At 40.3% G+C, this 24,612-nt stretch overlaps 1 protein-coding gene across 1 annotated transcript; it reads left to right on the top strand.

The window, feature by feature from the left end:
* The first annotated feature begins 853 nt into the window (after window positions 1–853).
* LOC120561165 lies at window positions 854–24,382 on the top strand. Its single transcript, XM_039804149.1, has 12 exons — window positions 854–1,397; window positions 5,619–5,706; window positions 13,472–13,518; window positions 16,082–16,300; window positions 16,465–16,579; window positions 16,683–16,779; window positions 19,141–19,228; window positions 19,322–19,461; window positions 20,180–20,390; window positions 21,822–21,915; window positions 22,045–22,123; window positions 23,096–24,382. The coding sequence occupies exons 4-12, from the start codon at window positions 16,210–16,212 to the stop codon at window positions 24,110–24,112; spliced, it is 1,932 nt and encodes a 643-aa protein (XP_039660083.1). The 5' UTR covers window positions 854–1,397; window positions 5,619–5,706; window positions 13,472–13,518; window positions 16,082–16,209; the 3' UTR covers window positions 24,113–24,382.
* The last annotated feature ends 230 nt before the right edge of the window (window positions 24,383–24,612 follow it).

Here is a 24,612-nt window from a genome sequence, read left to right as displayed (position 1 = left end):
CTAGGGTCTTTTTGTGATTGTACCCGAGTCAGACTTTCGTTTAAAAGCATATTTAGGACGGAAGCGCCACTTTTAAGATTTACTGTATTTTAAAAGCTAATAATAGCTATTTTTAAAACACTAAGAAGGCTCGAAACAACATGAAACTTTGCTCGAAGTATCACCAGGGGCTCTACACCTTAACGAACGCATTGACAACATTTTTTGTGTACCCAGAGTTTACTAAAAAGAAAGGTTTTGAACAACTCACCGTAGCTCTTGTTGTTTCCGGCCGCTACCACCTCAGCAGTCAAAACGAGTCGATATCGAATGCGAATGAACGGACTCCATAGGAGGAAATGTCATTCTTACATGAGGCTCCTTTTTCAACTACAAGGTCAGTATTGTTTTTCACTAACGACAGAACAACAAATTATCCGTGCATTTATCTGGAACTAAGCTTTAGGAGCTTTCCGTCTTTACTCTCCTCCCTGTTACGTTGCATTCAGAAATCGATTGTTTTTGACTGATAAAATGGCTGCGGCCGGAAACAACAAGAGCTACAGTGAGTTGTTCAAAACCTTTCTTTTTAGTAAACTCTGGGTACACAAACAATGTTGTCAATGCTTGGGTGTAGGGTGTAGAGCCCCTGGTGGTACTTTGAGCATGTTGTTTCGAGCCTTCTTAGTGTTTTAAAAATAGCTATTTTGAGGCTAGCATAAAAGTGCCCCTAGCACTCCCATTCAAAAGGCCATTTAACCGAAAAACGGTCAATCTTAAAAGTGGCGCTTCCGTCCTAAATATGCTTTTAAACAAAAGGTTGACTCGGGTACATTCATAAAAACACCCTAGGTTGCATTTTGGTGAGAGTTACGCTTTAAGTTAGAAGGTACACAAAACTGACCTGAGAGCAGCGTCTAGTTTGGCAGGCTGGTAGAAAAGTGCGCTTTAAATTTGACCTTTGGACTTCAGACCTTTGAGCTTATTGCTGATTAGACACACGTACACACACACACACACACACACACACACACACACACACACACACACACACACACACACACACATACAATAGTACAAAATATTCTCGGATTGCAATAAAAACAATGAGAAACAATATATACAATAACTGATCATATTAAGTAGGTCCTACTACCTCTCACACATGCCCCAATAATAAAGAGGACATGGAAAGTACAGCTTAAAATTAAAAAGGGAAATGAAGCCTTAACATTTCCAAACTTCCCTTTTTTAGTTTTCAAGCGGATAATAAGTCAGAAACTAAGTCAGTCTGCTCACAATATTCTCGTTTACAGATGTTGTACAAATAGCACAAAAAGTAGTCAAATAATTCTTCTACTTCGTCATCTCTGCTGTTCCAGCCTGAGGGAGTAGCCATCTCGTCCTGGCCCTAACTGGTGAGTGTGTTGATCTGATAAAGAAATTATTTCTGTTATCTTGTTGTGAACATGAGTTCCTCCGACACCGTGTTGAAGATGGACCGAGCTACGGGAGAAATACACTGCCAAGACTGTTCTCAAATCAAACTTTAAAAATATAAAACCACATGTCATTTTTTCTTTCAGGATTGACAATTATTTTCTTTAGTAACGTGTAATCTTTAGAATTGTTCAGTGAACAATATATGAAGGCCTTTCTATTTTCTAACAACAAAATTATGTTCTGGATTTCAACTGATACAAACAGACCTTGCTAATGACAAATATCTTGTTCAGGATGGTAACATTAAACAGTTTGCACTTGAGAGCAGCAAAACATCTGACAACAACCAAATGAAAGAACTACTCATCCCATAAACCAGTGGTTCCCAACCTTTTTTCCTTGTCGCCCCCCCTACTTATGTCTAAGAGGCTCAGCCCCCCCCCTCCCGAAACCGAAGTTGAGGTAACTCTCGAGATAGCGCCTTACTTTCTTTTTTGATACAAAGGAGTTATCAGCCCTTGTTTTATGAATGTTTCATTCATAAAATAGTGATGCCGTGGCGGCAGGAAAAATGAGGATGATAGCAGCTAGCAGCTGACCTGATGACAGCAAGGGTCCCAGGTTAAGAGGTCCCGGAGGTCTGGCCTACTAAGTATGTATGTATATTATATATTCTGGTGTATTATCATAATTTGTTTAACATGTGCAAATATTTTTTTTTTTACCTCAACCTTAAACCAGATAAAGACTTGTGCCCCCCCTGTGATCTTTGCCGCCCCCCTAAGGGGTGCCCAGGCCCCAGGTTGGGAACCACTGCCATAAACCACTGAATAAAGGAAGCTACGTTAGTTTAGCTAACAGCTAATTCAGCTAACTGCTAGCGTCAAAATAAAACCTGAAAATAACCATTAAAATATATAACAGCTGTTACGTCAGTTGTAGCCTGCTTTAGTTTGAGTTAATGTTATTTTAGATTGAATCAAGTTGTCAGCTAGCAGTTAGCCAAATTAGCTGTTAGCTAAACTAACGTTAGCTTCCCGGTGGAGGCTAACGGCAGAAGCGTGGAACAGATTCGTGATTCGTGTAGTGTCGTAAATCCTCATAAAACAGGATTATCATCTTGGGCATGCGCATGACGGATCGTGCAGGCAGCTCCCCCTCCTCACCAGCATGAGTTCCACCAATCAAAGGCATCACTGTGGGATTGTTCAGGATTGTGGGTAATGGAGTACTTATCCAAGACATATAAAAGACATTTATCTCAAAACAAGGTTGGTGCCCCATGAACTTTTGGCATCTATATGAACATATACAATCGCTTAGTCATGTCATAGCTGGTTTTAAGTCTACCATCGACAGTTACCATTTTATGGCTTATACTCCAATTGTCAATGGAGAAATTGCACTGTACTTTTACTTCCGGAACCCGCTGTGGGTGTGAAAGCTTATGATGGTCAGTCTGCATAACAGCAACCTGTTTGTATTTTTGCTGTTAACTGATCACAACGCTGTGAAGGCTAACTGTTGGTTTTGCAATGTAAGTTAACAATTTTTTGACTTAGCAGTGTTGCTGTCTGCCACAGTGCATATCCATGCAAATGTTCTCAGCATCTTTCTGATGCTACCACTGGGGGGAGTCAAAGTGAAACAAACAAAGCAGAGATTCTCCAATCAGTATCTTCTGTTATAGTAACAATCCCTTTAACTTTTCATAGTAGCATTCAGGCAAAAAAAGTGCATGGAAGAACTTACTTGTAGTGATAAAAAAACAATTAGGTAAACAAAGTGAAGCCCTACATGTCCAACCTGCACCTTAGTCTGACCAGGCCTTTATTATTGAAGGCTATCACTGAATTAAAGGTACTAGTGCAGTGCCTGTTGAAAATGTGCCTGTTTGGAACGGGCGATTGCTTGGCCTTTGGTATTGCTGCTTGTAGAATTCTTCAAAACCAAATTGTACCCCAAAATTACTTACAGAAGGACCCCAAACCACTTAGCACCTCCACTGTATAGCCTACTCCAGAGAGAAAAGAGAGAGAGAGAGAGACAGAGATAGAGAGAGTTAGACAGTGTTGTCTTTGGCGACGGTAATGTTATTAGTGTTGTAAGTTAGCAGTAGATTTAATTAACCTGATCCAGGGTGAGTCTGATGAAAACTGATGTGTCTGCCCGTTTCAACTCTGAGATTTTCTCGCATTGCAAAGTGCTGTCAAGGAATAATCTCCGAGATTACGCTACATTCTGCTAGCTCACAGCAATTTTATACAATAGCAGGAAAAGCGTCCCTCCCCGCTGTTGTAAAGCGTTCTGCATGTGGCGTCTGCGTGTGATGTGCAGGTTACCTTCCCCCCAAACACGGCCCCAAACATGGACACACATATACAGATACGTCTCGCTGCCACTTGTTGTCTGTAGCTGGTTGTGCTTTGCATGTGTGGGATTCTGAAACGTCCTTAAATTCGGGAATTGCCGTTTGTTTATTCAAAGTCAAAGACAGTCCCAAGTAGAGCAACTTCGCACATTTTTGTGGGTCTGAGGTGTATGTCACATTTTAGCTGCCAAAACTCAGCTGCTCTCATAGCATTTTAAAGTTGAGCTGAAATCAATATGAGGCTTCAGCAGTCTGACTTAAATGAATAAAGTTGGATTCTTCCAAAGTCTTGCAACCCTATGTGGCAGAGGATTGCTTCCTGGTAGTCTGCCTCCGTCTTTTGGAGTTCCTCATCCTTGTAAAGTCCAACATAACTATTTCTTTGTGCAAATGCATGAGTCGCTCTGCTTGTGACTCAAGATATCTCATTCTTAGACATGACTACCAGGAAATATCCCCTAACACCTTAAGTTAGGAAGATACCCACTTGGCTGACTCAGACTGCTGCATATTAAGGCCGGGACACATCAGGCCGATTATTGGCCGTGGGACAGTCTGGCGAGGTCAGTGACTCAAATCTGTTCGGTGTGTCCTGTGCCGTCGTCCGTCTGGGGGGCTGTCGGCGTTCATTTTGGCCGACCTGACATGTTCGGTCGGCGGCAGTGAAATCGGGACTCACCCGGAAATGACGAGCGCAATGAGGTGACTAGAGTCTTTTAAACTGACCTTTGTTGAGCTGAAATGAAGACAGATTCAGCAACTGCACGGCCTATTTCTCACTTAAAATGTTTTCAGAAACATGTTTCAGTGAACTATTTTAGTACAATATGAGATCGTATATTCTGAACGGCCGCTATGACAGTCTGGCTCTGAATTTCCGGAGAAAACAAACCCATGTGACGCATTCATCCAATCAGCTGCCGGTTTTCATTTCTTGGGCAACATTACAGATTAGCGCCGCCTGCTGTTATAGAGATGTATTACGTCTCGTCTCCTCTCGTCTTTTTGGTCTGTTCTGTGGCAGTTTTTTGGACCTCGGGGACGCGACTGATCATATCGACGGGGTTTTCTGTCAACGGTCGCCTGTCGGCTATATGTGTCTACACCTTTAACTTCAGCTGAACTTTGAGTTTGACAGAGAAAGAGGACTGTTCTCTTACAGAGTTGAATTATGATAGTAAGTGATAACTTCAGAACCAATTGGAGAGAAAGAATAATCACAGTAACCAACCATGTGTACTCCTCTGGCCAGGAAATAGTCCAACAACATGTAGTTTTTACACTTAGTTTTTAAATTAATTAAACAAACTAGATATAGCATGTCAACTGGTGATTTTTTGAGGTGCTGATAGGCAGATTTTGTTACCTTTGGACAAAACTAGGCTAGCTGTTTCCCCCTGTTTCCAGTCTTTATACTAAGCTATGCTAACCATCTTTATCATATTTATCATACATATATGAGAGTGGTATTAATATTCTCATTGTCAACTATTGCCAAGAAAGCAAATAACGGCATTTCAATAAAAGTATTACTTACACTATAAATTGAGCTATCCTTTAAGTTTGCAAAGTAAAGGAACTCAAGGACAAATGAAGGGTCCTTGAGTTTGTATTAAGTATTACGTATTTTTGTGTTTTAATGAGTGCTTAAGAGCGTTTTAGCTCTTTTACAGCAGTGAAAATGGAATGGAAAAAAAAGAGCCAACCATAAAAGGGTTTCCACCCTGTTCTTTCACAGTTCCTCTTGAAACACAGGATTGTAATGTCACTATGCTGGTATAGGGGAACCACATTAACCACCGTTTTTTTTTACGTCACTTCACAGGCTGACAAGAGATGGTCTAGCTTTTTAAGTTTTCAGTTAAGTCTGAATGAGTCTACAGACATGAAAACGACAGAAAGACACTGGAGAGGTAGGTTCTTGTGTAAATTATCTTTGGTTAAGAGGAATTTGTTGATGTAGATCAAGCTTTTTTTCAGTGTAATGAATGAATGAGTCGCTGACGGGAACTGATGCTATATCAGAAGTGGCAATGATGATGGTGTGGATGATAAAGCGAGTTTTGTTTGTTCATGAGACAGTTTATTGGGTGTGTTTGATGATCATAACTTTGGCATCTGTCACAATGATGAAAGACCTTTTTGGTAACATTTAAAAAAAAAAAATGTTTTACACAAAGTTTAATACAATATTTTGAACTCAAGGTCCTCTTGCTAGCTGTTTTTTTTAAGTTTTCCTCTCATGGTCTGCCAATGAAATATGACAATGACAGCAAATGTTTGGTGTTTGGATTGGAAAATTGGGTTGCAAGTTATGTCACTGTGGTAACAAACCTTTTTAGCCAAATCTTAAAAAAGATAATTTAGTGCTAGTGAGACATAAAGTCATGCCGGTGAACTTTTTCAAATTAAGACTTCCATCCTAGTTACAATTTCCAACCATCCAACTTTATGTGTAGAAAATACTAACAAATAAAAGTTTGGCATGAAATTCTTCACATGGTGTCATTATTAAAATATGGGTTTTATAATGCTCAAAGGTAAGCGATGACACCCTACCATACATACATTCTTACATACATACACACAAGTTTTTATACAAAATATATTTAACAAGAGAGAGAAAGGCAGTGTGTGGGGTTTAATATGTGGGAAGGTGAGAGAAGGTGGAGGGAGTGAGAGACAAAAGGAAACAGTGTGGGGGAGTGAGGAGAGAGAGAGAGAGAGAGAGAGAGAGAGAGAGAGAGAGAAAGGGACCCAGACAACTCACAATGGGGTGTTTAGGAGACCATATCAGCGTAACATATGCTTTTTGCCTAATAAACAAGAGTGAACAGCCACACCCTTTAGGCTAAATGCTAACGGTAGCATTGCTAACATGCTCGCAATGGCAGTGCTAACATGCTGATGTTAGCGACCAAAGTATTAGACAAGTTTAAATTTTGACCTGCAGGACAGGTTGGGACAATTAATGGTTGAACCAAAGTTCAAGGCAATCCTCCCAACAGTTTTTTATGACATTTTCACACATGATGTCAAGGTGGCACAAGAGAAATAACCAGGACCATCACATTTATTGGGATAGATGTTCTGAACCAGGATTGTCTGTCCCAAATTTTGTAGCAATCTATTCAATAGGCCTAAATGTTGAATATATAATTCAAGCCCACGGTCTTATTATGCTGATTTGTCACATTGCAGCTGCTGTTTCGGCTTCTATTGTTTACTCCTACGTGCTACATGATGCTGTTGCAAGTTATGTTAATTTGTTGAAAGGTTGTTTTAGTCATGCAACAGAAAACTCAGATTGGACTGAGAGTCTAGCTAGCTGTCTGGATTTACCCTTCAGAGATCTGAGGAGCAGTTAACCACAGTCCTCATAAATCCACCAGAGTTTAAAATGCCAACACAAAGAACTGTCGATAGCTAAGCAAGTATTCAAACCGAAAACAGACCAGTGTAAACAACACAGGTGGCTGTGTTGGTGATGGTGTGTTGTCTGATGCTGTTGTTCTTCCTGGGAAGACAGTCTAGAATACTGATGTTTTAATCTCTTTTTATCGATATGAGCTCACACAATGTGGGTCCCTGTGTTTCTGATGCGACTCCATCGCACATTGGATCCTGCAGGCTTTATTTGATCACAGCATAACTTAAGTCACTATTAAACATGCTTTTTTAGGCTAGTTCTACTTGTATAAGGATCAGTAATAACCATCTTGTGTACAATAAACACCGACTGATTCAAGTAGTTACACAAACTTCATAAGAGCCTACATATCCTGAATCTTTGTTCTTAACACAAATTCCAATGTATGGATATAAGTTAATTAAAATGTTTGTATATTGCGTGAAACTAGCCACCGTAGCAGTCAGTATTAGTCTAATGCATTTAAATGCTAGCAGGACTTAGACTCCCTTATCTTCTGCCTGCCAATGTAGCAGCTGTTAGAGAAATGTGACCTTAGCATTGCGCACAGTTATGCACGGCAGATCAGCTCGTGTACGATAAATACCCTATTTGTATGATCATTTTGCCCTCAATAATGCTAAAAGTGCCATAATGTAGGATAATTTGACCATTTTTAAATGTAGTGGTTGGTTTTAGTCTGTGCTATAGCGCAAGCACGGCTGTCTTTCTCTCCTGCCGCACCCACAGCCAGCGACTTGGAGATGAAGCTTGAACTTTCTCATTAAGGTATGCTGTGTTCAAGTCAAGTTCTTTTGAATGCACCAGTAAGCCCTAGCCTGGTTGACGACCCTTCTCAGTTTTAACTGAGAGTGGATCTGCAAGGTTCATTCACAGCCCATTTCCAAAGGGGCGTCACCAACGGGCGCCACTCAAATGCCTCTGGGCGCAATTGGATAGTCCTTCAACCAATCAGACCAACGATCCGGGTGACGTAGCAGCGACAGCGTCATCAACGGGTTGCTGTGCTATTGTCATTGTGTAAAGCCCTCCTCAACGGTTGGGATTGGTGCCTCGATTTGGAAAAATTGCAAATGGGCTTCAATTAGGCTAGACTGACTTGCAGAACAAATCAAATCTCAAATTTGCCGGACAGAGTTTCAGAGTTTTCCCAGGCTGAATAAGCCCAGTTGTGTACTAGTATTTGATTAGCTTAGCTTATGGCCTTAACCGTTTCATGCAGAATATAAACAGGCTTCCAGTTGTGCTGTCTTGTAATTAAATGTTGTAATATAGTAGACTATTACAAACATTGTCAGTCTGATGGACCCCCATGCAGGCAGCCTGTGCGTTTTGCTATAAGAAACAATGTGGGCAGATATGTAGGCGTGTCAAAAATTGCTTCAATACATGTTTTGTTAAATTACACATTTATGCCTATTTGTTCGCATTGTTACGACTTGCGTACGATAATTTTCCTCAAAATAGCCTACGAGAATTTTAAAGGGATATGCCACCGTTTGTTGAAATAGGGCTTATCACGGTCTCCCCTACCTGTAGATAGGTGGGCCAACGCATTTTTTGTGCATGCATTGTTTTAGTCCGGTGCAACACCGGCAACGCCGCCACTAGTTGGCTTAGCGTAGTGAATGGAATCCTATGATGCCAGTTAGCATGTTGTGAGTAAAAGTAAGCCAACAAAAGACAAAAAAACAACCTAATTACTTGCACTGAGACAAAAAATGCATTGGCCCACCTATCTACAGCCAGGGGAGACCATCAACAAACGGTGGCGTATTCCTTTAAGCCTCTGGCACTATGTAAATCAAACTTGTTATTTTGATAGAGAGATATTGTTTGGGCTCAAAACCAAAGTTTAAAAAACAATTTTCATCCCAGATAACAATACGTTTCTTAAACTGTCAGTGGGTCATGATTGGGAGAACTCTCTGATTAAAGGGGGTGAAAGTAGTAAATGTGAAAAGCCATAATTGTCTTTAATGCACCCAATGTGTTCTTACTGATCCCACCCCGTGCCCAAGTGCACCGCAGGTGGGCGCCGAGAAAGCCTTGCCGAGAGAGGCGTGACTGTATTACCTGTGGCTTAGTGGGTAGACAAAAAGTCACATTGTCCCCCCCTATTCTGGCACCAGTGGACCTTAGTAGTTTTTGCACAAGTAACATAAAAAAATGTATATAAGAGATCAATAAAGGAAGAGCATACTTGCTAGTCAGTTAGTTGTTTTTTTCTTATTAGAAACAACAGCAGCTTTCTGGGAAGAGAAGGGGGTTAGGAAGTGGTTTGTGTGCGTGTGTATTTTATGTGCGTGTAGTTTGTGGTTATTTCTGTGCTTTTGAGAGGAAAGTGAGTGAGAGAACAGAGCGTCAGCTATTGGAGCCGGTTAGGGGAAATCCAAATGTTAGAAGTGGGCGCATAAAAACAGAACTCAGTGAGAGAGGTTAGAAAGAGGCCGATAGTAGCTGTGAGACTTGAAAAAGTTCTCTATTTGTTTTCTTGATTCAAAGTGCTGCTTGACCAGTGAGGTTTTTCCCACTATCAGTCACTAATCATGAGCTGGATAAGTACAGACCTTTAATTGGGGAAGTTGCTACATCATGACTTTGAATCGTGTCATTGTGTGTCATGATGACACGACAAGTAAGCTGGTTCCACTGAACATATCTTGTCACAGTTCCAATCAGGATAGAGAGTTTGACAACTAAAATCATTAGCCATTAGTCCCTAATATGGACAAAGTTGCAAAACACTGGAAAAGTGGAAATGTTGAACCACTGTTGTTATTGTTGAATGTTAAAATGTGGTTAACCATAGCAGTAGTACTTCTGATTTGATACTTTCTTATCAGATAATTAAAATGAATCTGAGGTTTATTCCTCGACGCAGATGGTCCAGGGATCAAGTCCGACCTGTGACGATTTCCTGCATGTCTTCCCCCTCTCTCTCCTCCCTTTCATAGCTGTCCTTTCCATTAAACGTACAATATGTAACTTTCTGCCGCTTAGGGGTATCTCAACCAAAACAATGGATGGTAAACACAGACTTTTGATGACGTTGGGAAGTTGCGTGGAATTATGGGAGTTGAAGTTTTTAGTTTTAAACACCATCGCTGATTAGAATGCATCTATTCACGGACAAGTTTTCCCATTCATGTTTATTCATCTTAAGTTTAGTAACGTTTATTCATGTCATTCTAATAAAATAGCTGCAGTTTCCCCAACCTTACCTAATGCTTTAGTTGATGTGTTGTTCATGCATGAGGTCATGAATGAGAGGCTATGAACTCATGTCAATTCCTGGTGATTCATAAGATATAAAGGAATGAAGTATTGCACAAATTATGAATTAATTCATGCATGAATTCATAATTCATGTACCCTTACTGTAAAGTCTTAACATAACTTTAGTTCAAGCCTGTGGAAGCAGTTCCAATTAATTTGTTTAGTGCCATGCAATGAAAAATACCTTTTCACAAAGTTTTTCACAAGTTCAGTGGGTGCATTTTGCAAAATAATGCTTTAATTCTGAAAAATAAGGTTGGTCCCACACTGCAAAGATACTTAATAAATAAAGAACTTATATTTCAGATTTTTATCAGAAACTGATTTATTGGCCAAGTAAGTGTAAGCACAAGGGAATTCGAGTCTGGCTTTGTGTTGCTTTCAACACAGAAACAGACATAACGTTATGGCTAAAAACAGAGATGAACAAGGTAACGTGCTGTAAGTGCTGGCCGGGTGGATTGCTGTAATGAAAGTGACTGGCTGCTAGGTGACTAGGGGCTAACGGTAACTAGCTAGCTATATGTCCCGGGGCTGTTGTCAGCTCTCATCCCGACTGAGTCTCTCTGTGCCGGGGGAGTGAGGCAGACAGACCGGGGTGTGCTAGCTGGCTAAATTAGCATTAGATTACTTGTCTATCTATACAGCTAACGTTAACGTTACTAGTGAACTTAATTGATAATTAGCCCAGTGCTGTTGACCGTGGTCAAAACAATCATACTAAAAATAACTTAATGAGCGTGTTCAACGATGTTGTAACCTCATAATGTTACCCACAAAGCATTAGCATCAATGTTAGCTACTTTTGTTAGCTACCAACCAGCACATTGTAGTAACGTTAAGCTGGATCGATATTGCAATGTATCAATAAATAAGGTCTCTGTTGTATTACTGTGTTAAAAAGTAGCATGTAATTAATCACAAAATGATGCTGTGTGGCAAAAAAAGCAGTATTATGGTTACAAGTATTTTTTTTCTGTGACATTGTATGATTTACAATTACTCCTGAACGTATCATCTGAGTGCCAGTGTTCTGACGGAAGTTACGAGTTTCTAGATGGTGAAAGGTTATATGACGCCATTGAAAGGCGACTAAAGGTAACGTCCCGTGTCAAAAAAATAAAATAACAGATTTCTCTGGGTTTGACATTTGGTGGAAACATTTGTGATAGTGTAAGAACACAACTCATAAAAATATATGACATAGGTATGGTTGATTTTAGACATTTTAATGCAGAAATGTTACATATTGTACCTTTTAAAGTTTTGGTATCCGGAACCATACAACGGGACGTACTTTGTCTCTTATACAGATTTACCTTCTGTTTCAAAAATTATAAAGAACTAATTTGTGATCAATACTGGAAACCTTTTGACCTTTACAAGAAGCAGCTGGCCTTAATTTCTAAATTTCTAAGTACTGTGGCTTTAAGAGGATGTATGCAGTTCAGCTTCCTCTTTCTCACCTTTTATTAAACATCCAGAAATACAAAAAGAAAAAAAGTTGTTAATAAATTTTTCAAAGAAGTTGTTTCCCTTAATGCAAATAACTGGCAAGGCATACACTTCAGCTGAGGATGTGATCTACAGTCTGATTAGTGCTGTTTTAAGAAAAGGAAGTGATGTTAGTATGAAGTGTCCCTTTTAGAATAATGGAACATTCAGGTTCTCAGGAAAAAAAAAACACTCTGACCTTTATTAAACCACATAAACCAGTGACCGGGTTGTCTGCAAGAACTTGGGCTGTTTCCCCTTTGCACGGAAATGGAAAAAGACTGAAAAAAATGTTGTGTACACATGGCAAAAAAGACAAGTTTGCTAGTGTACTTTATTAGAAATGTATTTTTACAAATATAAAATGTTTAGAGGGTGTTGAAAATATGTAGTGTTGCTGTTATTGTACAGAGAGAAAGTTAGTTTTTTGCATTTGATGCTGTGGGTGTTTGTGGGTCGGGTTGCAGTGGGCTGTAATAACCACATACCACAAATCATGTATCTGAGACACATTTATTTTTCATCCTGTTTTTGACAAACTTTAAATGTCACTGTGGTTCAAATTCAAAAGCAAACAACCGTTCAATATAGTATGTATCAGTTGAGTGTTTGCCATAAAATGCAAAAAAAGAATTGAGAACATTTGAGCTTTAAAGCTATGAGAAGCCGTCTAGGCTAGAATTGAATACTTCACTTGGACATAGAGTATATGTATATTGGTACTAAACACTTGCACATACATATATACCGGTACTAACCACTTGCACATACATGCATACTTCAATTGCACATACATACACTTCAGGTTAGCATACATGGATACATTACTTGCGCATATACTTCAACTGCACACGCAGGAATAACATGTAGTGTGAGTATGTATGTATGTGTGCATAAGTATGTACATATGTGCATGGGGTTTGTTTGTGTGTGTGTTGTGTGTGTGTGTGTGTGTGTGTGTGTGTGTGTGTGTGTGTGTGTGTGTGTGTGCGAGTGCCTGTGCTCTGTGTAAATAGACCTAACAGACTGGGGAAAAAGCAGGCTGCAAGGAAGTAAAGGAAGGTAAACAATTAACTATTACAGGTGATAAAACTGTAGCATCCACACTGCCAGCATCCACCTGTGTGAGGACCGTGTTGTTGTTTTTGTTTTTTTATCCTGTATCAGCTTCTAATTCTAGAAACAGGTGCACAACGAGTACTGCCATTAGAACGTTAATTATCAGTTAAAGGAAAATACAAGAGGAATCTGCTCTGAAGTGTTAACATACTTAACCACAACAAAAACTTGAAGGTGAAGACTCAATTTTCACACCCTCGAGCGTAGGTGGATTTAACTCGAGAGAAGTAAAAAACTATTCTGGATTTGCGGTTACATTTCTTAGTAGTGACCTTCAAAGCGTGCAAACCTTATCTTCTATTTGCCTAATTAAAGTGTGTGGGTTTTTCATTTCCTTTTTTTCCATTGTTAAATAGAACGAACCCAGCTCTTTGAAGCAGATCCTGAGCAGCTTCACCAACAGGTAAGACACTAAGAATAAGACTAGTACATTTCCATGTAAAAGGTATGACATATGTGCTACATATCACTTATTGTTTGTGTCAGGTAAGATGATATGACACCTGAGCAGGCAGACAGCTGATCTGCTTTAATGGGGGTTGTTTACGTTGTTTAGTTTAATCATAGCCATTGGGTTTGCAGAGCTTTACACCCACATCTAATGAAACTTTGATAATTAATTTATCAATTGCTGTTACTTGCACTATTGTTGGTCCTCTTTTTTTACATAACACGTCTAAAGATCATTTTAAAGGACAATTCCGGCGCAAAATGAACCTAGGGGTTAATAACATATGTGTACCAAGTCGAACGTTCTCTGGGACATGTTTTCATGCTAATCGAATCCCTACATGTAAGCCGAAGCATTGAGAACTTTGTAAGTGTACAGAAAGTTTATTAAAAAGATAGATTATAAAGATAGCAGCATTCATGTTTACATGCAGGTGCCATTTGGGAAAACAGTCATCATACACTTAAAAAGTTCTTAATGCTTCGGTTTACATGTAGGGACCCTCATTATGCTACCGTTGAAGTGTGGTGCTATTCGGAGTCTTGTTAGTGGTATAAAATAGCGATTTACTTACTGCCCCAAAAGCTAGCGTTAGCAGCTAACCACCGGTTTGCGGTAGCTTGTTTAAAGCTAGAGACGCATTCGATTAGCATGAAAACAGAACCTTTGACTTGGCACACATATGTTATTAACCCCTAGGTTCATTTTGTGCCAGAATTGTCTTTTAAGTAGTATAGAAATTTGGTTTTGTTAATGATACAATGACAGCATACAGTCCAAGATATATTTTCATTGTAGACCATGATTGGCTTGTCAGCGTTTTAAAGAGTTAATGAAGTAGTGAGTATTAATGCCAGCATCATGCTTTGGCAGTGCTTGTTAGATAACACATGCAAACATGCACCCCCAAACTACACGGTTTTCAGTCTCTCTGAAGTTACTTATGTACAGAATTTGAAAATGTGAACTGTGGCATCCTGAAGTCATTGTATTACCCAAAAAACAACAACTTATGACATTATTAATTCATGCCAAAATTCAGCCAAGGTTCAATTAGCAAAGCGAAAGCGGACAACTGCTCCGGGGCCCCAAACCTTCAGGAGCCCCAACTGTTCCAGGTTCACTACTTGTAATTTGGTAATTTGATTAATTGCAGATGTTTATTTGGAAATTGGTACTACTTATGTACAATATCAACCAAGTTGGGTCCTGGGGTGCCCCTGGTAGCTTTGGGGTTAAGATCCATGAACTGCATCGGGTTCGACTCCAGCTGGGAACCTTTGTTGTATCTCTTGCACTTGTTTTGTGTTATCTCTCTGTCTATAATTTAGGCTAAAAATAGGCTTTCCAAAAATACTTTGACCATGTTTCAAAATCTACATTTACATTGTTTTAGTTAATAATAATGTGAAAACTTAACATGTCATTTGACTGGTTGTCAAGTGACCAGCCTGGAGCCGCCTATTTCGTAGGATATCATATGAATTGTTCTGTAAAACCTTTCGTAAAATATCATACGAACCTGTTCATGAGAATGGGTTGGAAGGCGACAAAACACTGCTTTCAGCCCGGTGTTAAGTTCCTCTTTAAATCTCAACATATTGGCTTCAATAAGTGCAGGACCCTCGATCCCAGATTCTGTTTCCAATCTACAGTCAATTAAATAAAAGATAAGAAATACAAAAATAAAAGTGTGGTGCTGATCCTGACCTTTGAAGCCTCAGTGAACAGGGGATTTACTTACAAAGTATTACATTGTTAACCTGACTCCACCAGATGGATCGCTTCGCATTTGCTCGGCATATCCATCTGGGAACTTTCCATTGGAGAACTTTTGGGAAGGGGCGAAAATACTGGTTAGCAGATTGGATAAACCATCTGTCTATGGTCTACGGGCCAAATTAACCAATCAGATCAAACTCTTGCCGAAACCAGGAGAAGAGCAAAAACATCTTTTCCTCCAAAAAAAGCCTCCAGTGCCGTTTTTTGCTCTTCTTTCAATGAAGGAATACTTTCTAATTCGGATAAAACTTGCGCGATAGCTACTCTCATCTCATCTGTGGTAGCTGCCATGTTGTTTAGACTGAACGGTTGCTTCTCGTTGCTCAAAACCAACGCTGACTGGTTGGTCGTTTGGCGAAAGGCTCCAAATTTCTCGCCTGACTGATCTGCGAGTGGAAAACTGGAGCTCGCGAGATCAGGACGGTCTCACAAGGCTATTACATTTTCACTGTATCTGGGTATTCTGTGTATCACATGTTACACAGGTGTTTAATCAGTCTGTGTACGTGGAAACAGAACAGACAAGCTGAGGCAGGATCTGAAACATTTTTATTTCTGTTTTTTCTTGCTGTATTTCTGGTAAGGGCAGGGGTATTTGTGTGTGTGTGTGTGTGTGTGTGTTTGTGTGTGTGTGTGTGTGTGTGTGCGTGCGCGCGCACGTACGTGTGTGTCTTATAAATACTACAAAATCAAGAAGCAGAAGACATACAGTGTGTGTCATCCCTTTGCACAGAATGACAATAAGGAGGAAGCAGTGAGTTCCACCCTGAAATGAAAACAATCCATCTAACCCCCAGCTTTGGAAACCAACCACCCTACTGGTTTGAGATCTCTCAAAAAAGAAGATTGATGACACCATAAATGGAGAGATATAAGAAAACCCCTGTGCTTTTTCTTCTTCTGGCTCTGCTTTGTGCCTGTGCTGCTGGAAACTCTCTGTGCTTCCATAACAGTTAGTGAATTTTTTGATAACTTATTCTAAACTGTTATATTGCCTGGCATAATAATAGAGTTCAATATATTTTGTTACACAAGAATAACGACAACACAAGTGAATATGAAAGCCCTTGAAATTAACAAAGTTTCATCTTTTTCTTTTCTTCTCATCTCCATTAGGTGTCTCAGATCTCACCTGCGACACGGACTATAATTCTACTATCACTTGTGTGTGGAACAGCACATATGTGTCTGATCAGCCAGACAATGTGTGCACAATACAATCCAAAGGGAGGTAAGGACATCAGTCCCAAAAAGAAACACTGGACAGATTCAAATATACAGTTATTTTGTGTGAGTGCAGCAAAATGAAAAGAAACATGACATTTTCTTTCCAGTACTAAATTTCATAGCAGTTCATGTAACCTGGAGCCTGTTGACGTCTCCAGACCAATGCCAAAGAAGTGCGTCCTGAGCTACAAAAGAGAAGGCAATGTGAGTCTGAGGAGCTCTCATGTAACCACACACTATAATATCTCAACTGAGAGAAGAATGAAATAGTGGTCATTGAAAGAATAGTTTAACACTTAGCAAAGCAAAACATGCTTCTTTGCTTTCTTACTGAGAGTTAGATGAAAAGACTAGAACCTATCTCATGTCTATTTGTTAAATAAGACTACAGCTTGTAGATGGTTAGCTTAGCTTAGGTCCTGGCCACACGAACCAAAAAGCTCATTGGAGCCATACCCTAAACCCAACAGGAAGTCTGCCATTTTGAATTGAAAGTTCGAATTGAGTGATTTTGGCCATTTCCACATGTCGTACTTTAACAAACTCCTCCTAGAGATTTCATCAGATCAACTTCAAATTTAGTCTGTACCATCTCAACACCTTAAAGGTGAAAAGTTATTAAAAGAAAAACTTTTCGGCAAATGGTGTGGGCGTGGCGTGGCGGCCATTTTGAGTGTTTAGCATAGACGAGAAAGTGGCTGTAACTACAGTGTACTTTGTCATATCTGCTTGAAATTTCCCACAATCAACAAAAGTCCAGGCCTGAGGACATCTACAGGCCAATATTGACTTTTGGTCATAGCGCCCCCCGCTGGCAACAGGAAATCAGCCTTATATGACAAACATCATCCGATTTACATTAAACTTATGTGTGGTTTACATGTGATACTGAGCCGCCCCCTATACTTTAAACACGCCCACTTACTCAGGCCACGCCCCTTTCATAACATTTTAACCGTTTAAGGTAGTCTTATGTGAGGTGTCATTGAACTCAGCACAGAGTTCCTTCTTCATTGGTGATGGTTTGGCCCGCCCCCTATGCTTAAGCCACACCCCTTGGATAACTGTTTGCTTTTCATTGGTGACGATTTGCAGTGTCTGAGTGCCGCGCAAATGCACGGTCGCAAGGAGCGGCATCCGCCAGTAACACGAAAAAAAAAAAAAAAAAAAAATAAATCTTTTTTATTTTTTTTTTTCCTACGAAGAGGAAAAAGGAAAAAGAAAAAAAAAAAAAGAAAAAAAAAAAAAATTTTTTTTTTTTTTTTGTGTTGTGTTGTCGTTTTAATTATATTTTTCGCTTTCCTGGCGAGTAATCTCCCCCTTGCATTCGTCACGGTGCCAATAGGTGTAAGATGGCGAAATGAGGAGGTATGTCCCTCTTTGGCTAATGTATTTTAAAGATGGAGGCGCTACATGGCTGCCATCATTCGAGTGAGTCGCTCCTATGTATTCTGAATGATTCTAAATGGCAGATTCTACGCTTACGAGAATACTTTGATTAGGTGGTGGAAGTAATTACACATGAATGAGCATTTCAATATAATATAGCAATCTGCTGTAGCTTCCTCGCACACCATATATTTACAAGTTCAAAAATACATGGTGGTCCTGTGGCTTCTGCTAGTTAGAAAAAATGGCGACTCAACGTTTTGATCGTTTTGAGTGCCGCATCCGGGTACTGGTAGTGCGTTGCATTTGGCCACACTTTGTCAGTGTGAACATACTATGTACTCAAAATAGCAAGTTTAAGTACAGAAGTGCACAATTTCGGACAGTCAAGGACAGAGGAGACAAGGACTGAGGAGCTCTCCAAGGTGCTGATCCTGCTGATGGGAGCAGCTACAGCTGGGAGATGTCCCAAAGGCTCCCCCCCCACCCACAGTAGTGGGAAGATTAAGGCTAAATAAACAAACCGTTCAAAACAGTGGTCTTTATTGCTGAATAGCAGCAAAACAAGTAACCATTCATGAAATACATTAAGTCTGTCTTTCAAAGTTTAGTCCTTGTCCCTGCAATGTCATTTGTTCCATTGACATCTGGCAAGCTCTAGTATAGCCAGTGTTGGATAAAGTATTTTTTTCCTGGGCATAGCGTGCATGTTACATAAACATTCTTGCTTTTAATTTCAATGAGCGAGAAGTAGTGCCGGTACTTACACTCTCTTCAGGCAGCTGATGTGTAGCCAGAGCCTGACACCTCGCGCTTCATTCAACCAAATTGTAGTAACGCGCCACTTTACATTCTCAGTAACGATAACGGCGTTGCAACAATGGGAAAAGTAATTAATTAGATTACTGAAAAAACAACGCCGTTAGTAACGCCGTTATACTTAAACGCCGTTACTCCCAACACTGGCTACAGCATTTATGTCTACATTTAAGGCTATTATCTGGAGCTTTTAATCAGACCATCTTATTAGTTCACCTGTTTAGCAGATCACCTTTACTACCAGCAAAAACATCATGATGTTCAAACCACAACATGAATTAAGATCTTATTTAATTCTGTATTGTTATCTTATGAATGTTTCCTAAGAGCTCTATTCTTTTCTTGAAATTTTCTCAGTTTGTGACCTACCACCAGCTGGATATTCATCTAAGCTGTGGCCCTGCGAAGCAGATTTTGAGCATTTCCTTCACGCCAGCTTGTCACAGTGAGTACAATGAATATCATATCACTCTATGTGATTTACCCTGTGAGCTATCAACGATAACCTAAAACAAACTATGTGTGTGTGATACTGCAGTAAAGCTGGATCCTCCGCAACAACCAGATATCAACTCTACCACCGTTTCCTGGTCATCCCGACTTACACCCATACCGCATGGAAGAATCAATTCCTACATCTCCCAATTGCAGTGGAAACAAAAGGATGAGTCATGGAGTGTGTGTATATATTCTGTGTCTGTGTGTGAATGCTTAAAGGTCCCATGGCATGAAAATTTCACTTTATGAGGTTTTTTAACATTAATATGAGTTCCCCCAGCCTGTCTATGGTCCCCCAGTGGCTAGAAATGGTAATAGGTGTAAACCGAGCCCTGGGTATCCTGCTCTGCCTTTGAGAAAATGAAAGCTCAGATGAGCCGTTTTGGAATCTGCTTGTCATGAGGTCATAACAAGCAAGGTTACCTCCCCTTTCCCTGCTTTGCCCGCCCAGAGAATTTGGCCAACCCATGAGAGAGAGACATCATGGCTTTCAAATGAGAAAAGTGGCAGTTGGTCAAGGCCACACCCCCACCATCCACCTTGCCACTCCCACTCTCCTCCTCAATAGCTTCAGACACAGAAATGGCACATACTAAGGAAAGCTCATGGTAGGACTGGCTCTAGTGGCTGTAGTTCTGCACCAAAGCTGAATTTCAGGAAAGAGACTTCAGATACAGTATTAGGGGACCACTAAGGTCTATAGAAAAGCATCCAAAGAGCACCATGTCATGGGACCTTTAAATGAGTAGGCCTATGTGTATTCTGTCAGAAATCATAGATCTTATGATTGAATGTTAAATTGTTTGCACGAATGATCCATGCCTTGTGGTAGTAGAAAATCCAAGCACCTGTACATGAAATCAGCCCATTAAATATCCACACATTTCTTCATTTTCAGGATCCCTCTGTGAAAATAATAGACACTCAATGTGAATATAACTGCACAGCGGAGCTGGACCCTAATCAGATAATACAAGCCGAGACGTACCAGGCACGCACTCGAGTGAAGGCCAATGAACGCGACACCGAGTCAATGTGGAGTGACTGGAGCCCCACTACATCATGGGTGTCTCGGAAAGGAAGAGCAAAACCACCCCCCCCACCATCAGGTAAAGGTTGCCAAATGTGAACAAAGCCAATTGAGATTTAGTTTCAGAAATGCAGGCAGTGGGAAATAACATGTTATTTGAAGACAAGTTCAGGTATTTGATTACTTTCCAGTCCTGCTGAGCATTTGGCACTATGAGCTCATGGTAAATAGTATGAATAACACGCCACTCGTCACATAAGTTTTCAGGAACACTTGACGTCACTTATACATGTCAAACTATGACGGTTCACTACAGTTTGCAGTTTTAAACATGGTTAACGTTGTAAATTCAAACACTTTGTTTTTGGGAAGAAAACATCTTGGTTAGGTGCAGTAAGTGATTCTGTGCAAAGATTGCTGATATGTGAACTCAACTGCCAAACAAATACAACCCCCCCCCTCCCTTCAGAAGCTCCGCCCCCCAGATTCACAGACCGATAACTACTGGCCGGCCGGCCGGCACATTCAAATGCTGCCTGCCCCCCAATCATTAACTGTCGCTGCCTGTTGCTGATTGGCTGGAACAGTGTTTTGTGGCTTGTGCACTCCTTTGTTTGTTTTCTGTTTGTATTAACAACGGATTTTTTTTAACACACACAGAAAACAGAGAGCTGGGTGGCTGTGAGGAGATATTATCTGATGTTGACAAAAAGTGTAGTGGATTAATATCGCTTACTATGCCTTTAAGTTTAGGAAAACATTGTGGTTTGGGTGAAATAATGACGATTACTATTTAAATTAAAATGACCCAACGTTGATTTTTGGTTTCACACGGGACACGAACAGCGGCCTCCTGGGTGACAATGTGTTTGTTTGACCCATCCACCAACTCTCCCAGTCACCCTAAATGGGCTTTCTATCTTTATACTATGTCACCTCTTTATGGAGAATTTCCTCTGACCGTCTAATATTGACGCAGATTGGTTTTCAGTAGAAATTCTGGTGCAACTACAACTACGCAAAAAGCAAAGCAAAAAACAACAATGTTGTGATGTAATGATTTAACAAATCAATGTGTTATTCATACGCCATTCCAGGAGACCAGGCTGCATTTGGAGATTTGGAGTAGGAGAGTTGAGAGTTGGACAAACAATGCAAGTTTAAAGGAAAAATACATCACATCGGAAATGTTTTATGTTGATTAGACAGGTGTACTCTCACATAATAATCCAAGTCTAATGTGTTTTTAATGCACTTAAAACATACACTAACGTTTCTCTTTTGAAATGTCATACTTTTCCCACTTGTTCTGTTGAAATATCTTTACCTGCTCTCCCAGAGCACATTTCTAGATCTGGGTATCTAATTGATTAACATGCCATTGTGTACAGTATCAGGAGAACTGCAAGAAAATCACAGACATATAAGACAGATTTGGTCTTTACGGTGGGATAAATACAGTGGTCTTACCTCTTAGCTAACGTGATATGCTCTTTCCTGTGTTTGACAGATCCTACTGGGGGTGTTTTTGGCATTGTTGCCGTGGCAACAGGATTGGCCGTGTTTCTGGTTGTCATACGCTTTAAGACAGACAAAACCACCTGGTAAGCAGACACAACAAAGAAATTTGTGTCACCTGTGCTACAAAAACATATAACACGTTGTTTTTTATGTTCAAGAGCAGTATATTTTTTCCGACAACTCTGTTTTAGGATTACATCTTTGTGTTTTAGGGTTTACATCGCAAAGAGAATCAAAGGTCCGCCCCTGCCGAACCCAGCAAACTCCTTCCTAAATGATGCAAATTTCCAGGTGAGCGTATGAAATCTTCTTTTTCTTCCTGTTCAGTTGAATCAGGTTTTGCTGCAAATACAGACTTGATTTACAGTGGAAACAATTTGTAATTGTTTTCAAATGTGCATTCTTATAAAATGTTTATAGCACACTGTAAAAACTGTATTAGATCAAGCTTAAAAGCTGCACATTAAACACATTAAAGCTGCATTGATGTGCAAATGTATAATTATGGTAAGTATTTTAGCGTAAAATTACCTATTTACATATTTAGCACAGAGAGAGCATCATTAGCATTTATATGGCGTTGTGTCACGGCCACCATCGGCATGTACGTCCAATGTTCACTCTTTGTTTTTTTTACTCTATTTGGTGTCAATTTGGCTGATAGATGTTTAGTTTCTTCTCCAGAGAGTGTCTGTCAGTTGTACAGTTAGCATATAGTGAGTTTGTAAGAGCTTTTTTTCTTTCCTGAAAACAGCTGCCTGCTGCAGCTGGATACGGGCTTGACAATATCAGTGAGGCTGAACTACAATTTTACCCTAAATTTGCAATCCAAATAACCCAAATAATTCTCTAAAATATGCTAAAAGGCTCAATAAAGATGAACAGATCTGCAGAGTAGGGAGATAGTTCTCTGTGGTTTTGTCATTACCAGTGGTACACCGTCATATGATCCATGGTTAATAAATACATATCCATTAGTGCAGCTTTAAACACAGCAACTTAAAAAAGCAGTTTAAAAAGGCACAAAACAGCAGGATGTGCAGCCCACATAGGCTGTGAAACCAGACAGAAAAAATGACTCATTAGTGACCTTTATAATCCAACATTATTGTAGCTACAGAGAAAAGAGACGGACACACCTCAAACACTGGGTATTTGCAGACTATTTACAGACCTTGTATCACAAATTAAACTACTTCTGTATTTTTTAACTTTGACAAATTCCTCCTCTTGCTCCCCCATCTTTGACATTTTCTCCTCCAGAATTGGTTGAGCCCTTACTTCACCAGGGAATCCTTTCAGTCCTTCTTAAAACCGGTGGATATCGTCTCTGTTGAGGTAACGTCCACTGTGGATGCTGTTGCACCCTGCGGGCCAGAGGCGGCACTGCTGGAGAAGATGAGAAGTGAAAGCAGCCACAAGTCGACCAGTTCCAACTTCTCCAACCCCAGTTACTCCCAGCTGTGTCCTCCTCCTCCTCCTCCTCCTCCTCCTGTTTCCTCGCTCACTGCGGGGAATCTGGCGCCCTGTGCCACCGATACACCTTATGGACCCGTCGGTAGTCAAGGTGAAGGTAACAATGCCGAACAGGATAGGGAAGTGAGAGGGAAAGAAGTGGAGATCCGCCAGTTGCTCTCCAAAGGCAGAAACAACAGTGAGCCTATGCCGGTAATTTCAGACTATGAGAAGGCTGAGAAGCTCCAGGTCGAGTGCTTCAGGCTCCAGAGACTGGATTCAGGCGTGTGCAGTGGTGAAGAAGTCAGTCAAGAGAGCTTCGAGGCAGATAGCATCAATGTGACTGATAGCCATGAGGATGGGCCTGAAGGAGAGGAGCAGGTGGAGGGAGGGAATGGCAAAGAAATAGATTTCCAGAAGTTGTTTGGAGGCAGTGTAGATATTTTAGGCAAAGGCTCCATTCAGGTTTGTTCCGGTTACGAGCAAGTCCAGAAGCTGCCAGCTGACAGCCCTGAGCTCTGCAGCCTGGATTCAGACATTGGTAGCGGGGGCGAGGAGCAGATGAGTCAGGAGGAAAGCTTGGAAGATATGGATAAGTCCACTGAATCTACAAGCCTCCTGCTTCCTCCATCTCCTTCCAGCATCTTATCATGCTCCTTGCCCTCTTTCACACCACTGCCTTTGAACTTCTCTGGGCCAGGTTTGAGTCCAGCTCTGCAAACTCTGCCAAGTCATTTACTTGAGAGGATTGCTCTAATGTCAACTAACGAGTCAGTGGAGCCCTCTAGTGACGGATATATGCCAGTTCGACAGGAACAGAGCTAAAAACTGACAGCAGGCCTTACAGTAAATGCTGTACAATACTGTATGTTGTTAGCCTGACATTGCTAGACCAAATCGCAAATGTGTGTAGTCTGAAACCTCTCACTTTATTTTCCAATTTCCAAGGGGCGGTTTAAACCGAGGTAGACCAACATGCCTCTGAATTGGATAGACTGACATGTGATGTAAGAGCGGTCAAATGTGAACAGACTGCAGCAGAGTCAACTAGCAGATGACAGCACTGTTTAAAAATAAAAAATAACATTGCTCAGATATCTTGTTCTGTAGATATAATACATCTATTCTCTCCAGCTTCTGGAATATACTTGAATGTAACAAAATATGAATTATTGGCAGTGAAATAATTTGTTACTTACTCAATTTCAAACATTTCTGTCAAATATACAGTGGTGGAGGAAGTACTGAATCTGAGTACTTAAGTAAAAGTACAAATAACAAGAGATATATTTACTTTAGTAAAAGTAAAAGTACAACAATGACAA

Source organism: Perca fluviatilis, chromosome 1 (genome assembly GCF_010015445.1).
Source record: "Perca fluviatilis chromosome 1, GENO_Pfluv_1.0, whole genome shotgun sequence".
In the NCBI taxonomy this organism is placed as follows: Eukaryota; Metazoa; Chordata; class Actinopteri; order Perciformes; family Percidae; genus Perca; species Perca fluviatilis.
This window is presented reverse-complemented; position numbering and strand designations above follow the sequence as displayed.